The 8325-nt window shown below is 43.1% G+C and overlaps 1 protein-coding gene across 1 annotated transcript in view; it reads right to left on the bottom strand.

The window, feature by feature from the left end:
• Positions 1 to 1383: 1383 nt before the first annotated feature.
• Positions 1384 to 8325, bottom strand: part of USP18 (ubiquitin specific peptidase 18) — a gene marked incomplete at its 5' end in the record, with an annotated part of 7269 nt that continues 327 nt past the window's right edge. The window contains 7 exons of the mRNA XM_084205476.1: positions 1384 to 2036; positions 2401 to 2450; positions 4115 to 4246; positions 4949 to 5119; positions 5644 to 5739; positions 6129 to 6275; positions 7057 to 7136. Coding sequence (XP_084061602.1) covers positions 1958 to 2036; positions 2401 to 2450; positions 4115 to 4246; positions 4949 to 5119; positions 5644 to 5739; positions 6129 to 6275; positions 7057 to 7136 — 755 coding nt within the window. The 3' untranslated portion in view covers positions 1384 to 1957. The remainder of the gene's footprint in view (positions 2037 to 2400; positions 2451 to 4114; positions 4247 to 4948; positions 5120 to 5643; positions 5740 to 6128; positions 6276 to 7056; positions 7137 to 8325) is intronic.

Raw genomic sequence — 8325 nt, 5'->3', positions numbered from 1 at the left:
CACAAGGGGGACAGGGATTGCTCTGACTCTGGCAGTGTTTTTTTTTTTTTTTGTTTGTACTATTACATTTGTATTTTTAATTTTCCTGCTAAAGAACTGTTATTCCTATCCCCGTATCTTTGCCTAAGAGCCTCATTGTATTTTCAAAAAATACAATAATTCAGAGGGAGGGGGTTTGCATTTTCCATTTTAAGGAAGGCTCCTGCCTTCCTGAACAAACACCTGTCTTTTCAAACCAAGACACCATGGCTCTTGGAGACAAAAATTAGCAGCAGCCCTACCCTGAATACTTGATCTGCCTTCAGTGTTTGGGAAGAATAGATCAAGAATAAACCACAAGACTGATTTTAAGGGATGTATCCCATAATATTTTATTCAAAAAACACTGATTCCTTGTCATTGGATTTAAATGGGTGTTTTTCACAGATTGAAAAGATTCTTAAATAAATCTCTGCAATTGTTTCCTTGATGGGTGACATCCCTGGAAGGTTATGATGTATTTAAGGCATTTTTCACAAGCGTAAGTTTTTAAATTTCAAGTTATAGCTAATTAGAAATGTCAGTCTCTTATCCCATTCACTTCTCAGTCCACCTAAGAAAAATGCAGCTTTTTTCAGCTCCTTCACAGAGGCAAAGTATTGGAAAAGCAAACAGAAACTGTTTTCCTACTCACCCATTGCAAGATGCTTTAGAAAGGGTGCAATGCATTCCTGAAGGTGAACAGGCTGAAAATTCCTCATCCTGATGGCAAATAATGCACTGGGACTTTTTTCCCACAGAATAAATAATACAAATACAGAGCTGAATTGATTAATGGACCTTGCTAATACAGCGAAATAAATACCTGCTACACCATGAAAGAGTAATTTCACAGCTATGCTCTAAGATTTTTCAGTTTACCTTCAGAAAAAGAAAATGGACATGATTTGTGAACTTCACAAAAATTAGGTTATACATAGATGGCAGTATATCTACATTAGTTTTACAGTTTAATATAATTTATATCATTTTAATATAATTGCTCAATCTCACAAAAACAGCACCTTTGTAAAGATACAGTCACAGGGTGTATCAGGGTGAAGGTACTTCCAGATTCCAAACTGCTGGGATCCTCAATCCAAGAGGATCAGCAAGAGTGTTTTAAAAGCCACACGACCAAAAATCCCAAAAATTCAAGCACATCAAGGCATCTCACTTCCCTTATCACCATGTATGGCCTGTATTGTGCAAAATCACTAACCAGCCTCAGAATCTCTGCTGCTCTGATTATTTTCCTCTACAGGAAAGAAAATGCCTCTAGAAGCCTGATAAGCCTGTTGAAATAATAATCACCTGCACAAATTTAAACAAACTCATCTTGGAAATCAGAACTGCTCCAATAGCTCCTGATTTAAAACGGCTCTTGACACATCCCAGCCCCTGCAGTGATTCATTTTCAGGGAGGTTTTCAGGAGTGTGTGCCACTGATGTGTGTGCCATAAGGGTTCTGGGGTGATTTGTGGGGTCTCCTGCCCAGCCTGCCAGCATCTAACGTGGTGCTAAAAGGACAAAGCAAATCTCAAGCTCTTGCTGGCTCTGCATGGCTCCCACAGCTCTCCAGTCATACCCACACACCTCCCTGGAGCATCACACAGGCTTCCAGGCCAAACACTTCCCCTGGAATGGGATCCAGGCATCAGCACTAAGGAAAATAGTAAGGCAGCAGAGACAAGGACTAACTTCACCATCTTTGAAAGAGGAATGAACACGTAGAGTCACATAAATATAAAAAACAAAAATCACAAAAGAAAAGTTCTCTAGTTGCAACAGTTCCTAGATCCTGGCTGAGTGTCTGCTGCACTCCTTTCACAAAATGTGAGGCCTGAGGTGGCTGAGTGCAGAATGTCTTTCCTGTGAAACATCTGTGCATGTCCTCGCTGGCACAGAGGTGCTGAGCTCCAGGGACAGTGCACAGCTGTCAGAGACATTCTGATACTGCTGGCCAGGGCTGCTGAGGGTGCTTTTTCATGTAAAACAAGAGATAGGCTGTTTCTCTCCTGTGGGGGCAAAGAGAGAGCACATCACAAGGTACCCTTGAAGATTTAGGTTGCAGGTAACATCCCAGAATTGCTCCTGCTCAGCTTCCTGAGCTTTAGGTCAACTAAGCTGCTCCTCTCCAGTGTTCCCAAGATTTGCTGGCAGTGCTATTGTTTATAGGAGAGATTATCTCCCTCCTGTAATCTCGTTTTCTTACAAAGCATCAAAACAAAAAGCATGGAGAAATCCTGACTAACACATCTCCTGCATCCCCCCCTACACCCCCAGCAATAAGTTCCCAGACCAGTTTGTCTCCCCCCTCTTTGCTACCCTCATTCCAAAGTCTTAGCAGCATTAGGAAAAATCAGGGATACATTTGCATACCAGTAGAGGTTGGAATGTCCATAGGTGCATTTAACATCATCCCATGACACCTAGAGAAGAAAAACACACAGGAGGAGGTTGGTAAAAACTCTTAAGAGATGGAAAAATTCTGATACCATCTCAGGAATTCTCATAGGAGTGGTGTAAGTGGCACTTCCAGGAGCTAAACACCTTCCAATAAATTGGTGTGTTGCTTTTACTCTTGGAGGAAAAACAGCTCTGAATGTATGCTGTCACCACATTTCTCTTCCCAGAGAAAAGCAAGGCACAATTCTTCCCAAGAATATTTCTGGGTTTCACATTCTCTGAACCTCAGAGAATGGAAAAACAATTCTTATCTTATTTGCTGTGCCTGTGTTGTGCCAAAGTAGAATGCAATGTGGAGATTGTTTACCCACAGTGATGGTGTTTTGTTTCCTTGGCCTGTCAGGGCCAGGTGTGTGTGTGTCGGGACTGTCACGAGATGAGGGCAGTGGAGTGCAGTTGTGGGCAGAGTTGAGTGCTTGGCAGATTCAGTTCAGATGTAATGTAACAGAGTGTAATATAATATAGAATAACATAGTATAATAAAGTAATTAATTAGCCTTTTGATGAGGTGGAGGCAGATGCATCATTCCCTCCCCCTCCTTGGAGGCAAAAATATCATTGATAGTATACATCAAACAGATGTAGGGTGCATCAAGTAGGATATTCAGCAAATATCCTGAATATTCTGCAATATTCAGAATGCTTCTGCTTTCTGCAATGCACAAAACTATCAGAGTAATTCTCGCCTGATTGGTGGGGAGGAATGATGAGCAGGATATCTGATATCCATGATATCAGAAGGCTAATTAATTACTATAGTATAGTATATACTATATTACAGTATAGTACATACAATATTATACTATATCATATAATATCATTATATGTACTATAAAATATAATTATATATATTAAAAATAAATATTAAATTTCTATATATTAAATACATATTAAATATATATAATATAATTATATATCATATAATCATACATACTATCATATCATATATACTATCATATCATATCAAATAATATAGTATCATATAGTATCATATAGAATAATATAATATAGAATAATATAAATATAATTTATATTACATTATTTTCTATTATAGCTTTATATTACATTATTTTCTATTATAGCTTTATATTACATTATTTTATATTATAGCTTTATATTATAGCTTTATATTATAGCTTTATATTATAGCTTTATATTATAGCTTTATATTATAGCTTTATATTATAGCTTTATATTACACCTCACCTAAATTGAAACTGCACAAGCACCCAACTCAACTCCACTGCCCAAAATCTTGTGATTGTCCCCTGACTGGCAGTCTGGACACACACCTGGCCCTGACAGGCCAAGGAAACAAAACACCATCACTTTGGGTAAACAATGTCCATATTGCATTCTACTTTGGCACAGCCAATGAGATAAGAATTGCTTTGATCATTCTTTTCTCTGCCTCTCTCAGGTTCAGAGAATGTGAATCCCACACAAAACAGAACCTGAGGCCTTGTTTGGTGCAGAAGTGAGCCCAGAGCATCCTGTAGCAGAGGTGGATAAAGCTCTGCAGCCTCAGTTTCCTTTCCTGGCTCTCTCTAGGCAGCACCAGCCAGACTGGAGGAGAGCTGCAGGGGTGTCCTGGAAGGCAGAGAGGGGACGTGGCTGGGCTGCTCACCTGGCAGACCACAGAATCGTTGAAGCAATACCATTTACAGTCTGTCAGGCTCCGAATGTAGGCACAGTAATGGCCACAGCTGGCTGATCCTGAATGGGCAACCACAGCAAAGAGCTCGTACTGCCAGGTAGCCTGCCAAGAGACACACAGAGACAATTCCAGTGCAGCAATTCTCACTGTACAGAAGCAGCAGCCAGGGCAGCAATGATGTGCATTTTGTAAGGAAGAAAGATCAGATTGGCCTTGAGAATCCTGCCTTTTTTTGCTCTTACCCTCAGTTCTGCCCATCAGCAGCCTCCCTGGGGAGCAGAGGGTTGTGAAAAGGCAGCAGGACAGCAAAGGAGCAGCAGAGGTTCACCACAGCCAGCCCTGCAGTGGTGATTCTGCTGTTGCCACACTTATTGTTATTTCCCAGGAAGAGAAACACACCCACAGTGGGGCAGATCCATCCCAGCTACCTAGCAAAGCTTTTGTGGCCAACAGTACCAAACTCTGTGGCCAAAAATATCACCAATACTGCATGGGAAATACCAAGAGCAGAGTTGCCCTGTCTTGGACAGGTGAGATCTGCAAAGCCTGGCTTTTGTCCTTAAGGCAGGAAGCTCCAGCTATGGAGCCTTTGGTGATTTGATCTGAGCACAGAATGTTGAATAGTGGCTGAATCAGTTAAAACTACGGGATGTGAGACAACACCAGGCACAGGCAAAGTTTGAGACACAAATTTTTAAGACAGGTGCTTTGAACTGAGACAAGTATTGGTGTGATGTCAAGTTCTTATGAGAATGGAGCAGAGAGGAGAAGAAAATCTTTCCTTTTTGAACAGGACTATCTCACCTTTTCACTGTCATCTGCTTGGCACTGACTTTCTGCCAAAACTCGCCTGAGATCGAGTTCTTGTGGGAACGGCAGGGGGTGACTCAGCTTGTGCGTGCGAGAGGATCTCTCAAAGCAGAAGCGCTTCAGGTGCAGGGTCAGGGTCTGTGGCAGGTGGACCAGCTTCATGCTCTGTAAAGAATCAAAAGTGCAGCTGAAAACAGGGGCCAAACCCTGGGGAGGTGGGGTGCAAAGAGCCACTGCCAGCCCGTGTGTGCAGGATGGAGAACAGCCAGCGCTCCAGGGAATATTTGCCAGTTCCACGGGACGGCGGATGCCGAACCTTGGCAGCCCATCTGCGCACAAGGAGAGCTGGGACAGCCCAGTTCCTCAGCTTTAGTGTCATCAGCACCCAGCCTCGGGTGCCTCAAGGGCTGCTTCACCCCTCATGTCCTTTCCCAGCCCCGTGCTGGTAGCACTAGAGGCAAATCAACTTCCCTGAGACATCAGACCACAGGACCTCCTTCCTAACAGCAGGAAAGGTGTCTGTGGTTTTTATCTGACACTGGTGCATGGCTTTTATCTCACAGCACTGCTGTGCTGGCAAATCTGAGCTGTTGATCTCTTAAACTTCCTGTGGTTGAGTCCTTTCCCACCCTCCCCAGTCCTCAAGGGAGTTCTGGGTATGAGACATGGGGAAATAATTCTCCAATTACCTGCAGAAAAGCTGTTTTCCTCCCACACTGTTGACAGAAACACATGTTTTGTCCAGTCAGCTCCTCTGGATGGAAGAAGTATTGCAGAGAGTCCTCCTAAGAAGACAGAGACTTCTTTCAGCTGGATTTTTATTTCTACATTATTTCAGAGGGTCCAAGCAAACAGCCAAGTTACAGAAGGCATGTTTTATTCAATGGACAAAAGACTGCAGCCTGACACAAAAGGTACCTCATTTCTCCCAGCTGCTGTTGTGATTGCAATAGGTGGGAGGAAAAAAAAAGTACACATATTCCACAAAGAAGGTATTGATGTATAAATGTCTTTTACACCTACTTCAAAGCCTTAAAGGTTTTCAAAGCAGCTCCTTTATGCTGAAACAGTGTAAGGTGGTCAGAGAATCTACAAGGTCCACTGGCATTCAAAAAAACTACTGTGAACAGAGGGGAATCATCTCCTAAGGAAAAAGTGCTGCTGCTAAACTTACCAGAGTCTTCAGCCTGTGAGAATTGGCATCCAGCACTGGGAGTGGAAGGGTTAACATGGTGCTTTTGCTCTTTACTTCAAAAGAGCATTTCTGACAGGTCACATGCTCCTGTATGCAGATCGTGTACAAATCACGAAGCTCCTCAACCTGGAGGGGTGAAAACAAAAAGGCCAAAGAAGGTTTATGAAGAGGACAGCTGAGCTGTTTGCCTGTGGGTGGGAAAGTCCCTGTGGTCACACATTTCAAGCAAGGTTATTCCTTTGAGGGTGGAACCAAGATGTGACAATGAGTTATGAGGACAGCGTACTTCCCGCAGTTTAAAGGAGAACAACTCCTCCCCCTCATTCCCTAACAGAGGGGAAAGACACAGCCAATAAGGTCAGAGAGGTAAATATCTGCTCTGAGGCAGAATTGTTCAGTTTTGCTTGAAACTGCAACAGGAGCCTGTCTTCTGTATTACTAAAACTGTGACAGTCAGGGAAGAGTCACTTTTCCCAGTCCCATGGAGGAGCTGTTATATACATCACATACTATCAGTGATTAATTACAGTGAAATGCACGTGTACAATACAAAAGCTTTGTCAGGATATACCAATAAATGCTTACAGAAATTTGGGGCGAAAAAGAAATTAAATATAACTAAATACAATGCTGCAAAAAGATCAATCTTTTAGTTATTAATCAGCTCTCCCATTAGAATGGACACTGGCATGCCGTGGAAGCAGAATGAGCAAAATTTACCAGTGATTCAAAAGGTCAAAGCTTATGAAACAAAGATTCTCTGTCCCATTTGAAAGATGTAATGAAAGAAGAGATAATTTTAAAACTTTAACTTAGGACAATTGCCAGTGAATGGGAGCCTTCATCAAAGAGCAGAGGAAACTGAATGTGCTAAGGAGCAAAGGTTCATTTCAGTCACCATCCTTACCAGCTCTGGCTTTTTCAGCTGCTTCTTCAACAAGTTCCAGAGAGTCAGAAAGAGCTGAGCAGCATCATGCTGCACAAACACTGCATGAGCAGAAAACACAACCTCAGTCAGTATCACGGACAGCACCAGGCACAGATTTCCCACAGATGGCAAAGGGAGATTCATTATCCCTCCCTTAGACCCCCTTTCTTGTCCCTTGCTCCTCCCTGCAGGGACAGAGCTTGGACTGGGCTGGATCAGCTGCAATTTCTGCACAGGACCTGAGCAGGCAGTGGGAGAAGACAGGAGTGTTTGTGCCACCCAGTGTCACCAATGCAGGGACAAGAGGATGCTCAATACCTACCAGAGGAGGGCTCAGATGGCTCACTGAGTTGGGGGGTGCATTTCATGGCATCAGAGAATGGTTTGGGCTGGAAGGAGCCCTAAACTTCATCTGGTTCCACTCCCCCCACCATGGGCAAAGACACCTTCCACCAGACCAGCAAACAGCTTCCAATCTGGCCTTGAACATTTGCAGGGACACAGCACCCAGAGCCTCTCTGGGCATCCTGCATCAGTGTCTCACCACTCCCACAGTCAAAAATTTCTTCACAATATTCAATCTAAACCAGCTCTCTAGCTGGTTTACATTTCAAGCCATAACCCTTTATCCTATCCCCTCTATGTCACATGTCCTTGCAAACAGTCCCCTTTGAATCCTCCTCAGAAACAACACAGGAAAGATTCTGTTCTCTTTTTCACCTTTATTCTCCCCAGACCTGTTTCCCCCATCCCCTCAGGCCCCAGGAAGGCTAAAATGCTCCTGAGTGCTGAGATTAAAATGACAGCAGGGCCTATCCACAAGTCTCACACACCAGATAAGATAAACCCCTTGATCCCTATCTCTCTCTAACTGGAACAGAGATGGCTGACTGCAAAGCCACTCAGAGTCAGGAGAAAAATGATGCAAACAGGGATACTGAGTTTATCTTGTGTTCCTCTTTCAGGGCACCTCCCCTTTCAGTTCTGAGAACTGCTGTTTGGGCTTTTATGTGACATTTAGGGCTTTTATGTGACAATGATAAGGGCATTTGGTTATACCCTGTGTATTGTACATGTACTCTTGGCATCCCACTGTCACTGGTCACTCATGCTTTAAAAACCTCTCTCTTTTAGAACTTTGGCCAGCTGGGAGATTTAGCCTGCAAATTCTTCCAAATTCTTCTCTCTGCCATTATGAGGAGCAGGAGGGGGATCTGTGCAAACTCATTCTCTTTTCCACACTATCCC

The sequence above is a fragment of the Fringilla coelebs genome (genome assembly GCF_963513975.1).
Source record: "Fringilla coelebs genome assembly, chromosome: 5".
Classification (NCBI taxonomy): domain Eukaryota; kingdom Metazoa; phylum Chordata; class Aves; order Passeriformes; family Fringillidae; genus Fringilla; species Fringilla coelebs.
The sequence above is the reverse complement of the archived record's forward strand: the minus strand, read 5'-3'. Positions and strand labels throughout refer to the sequence as shown.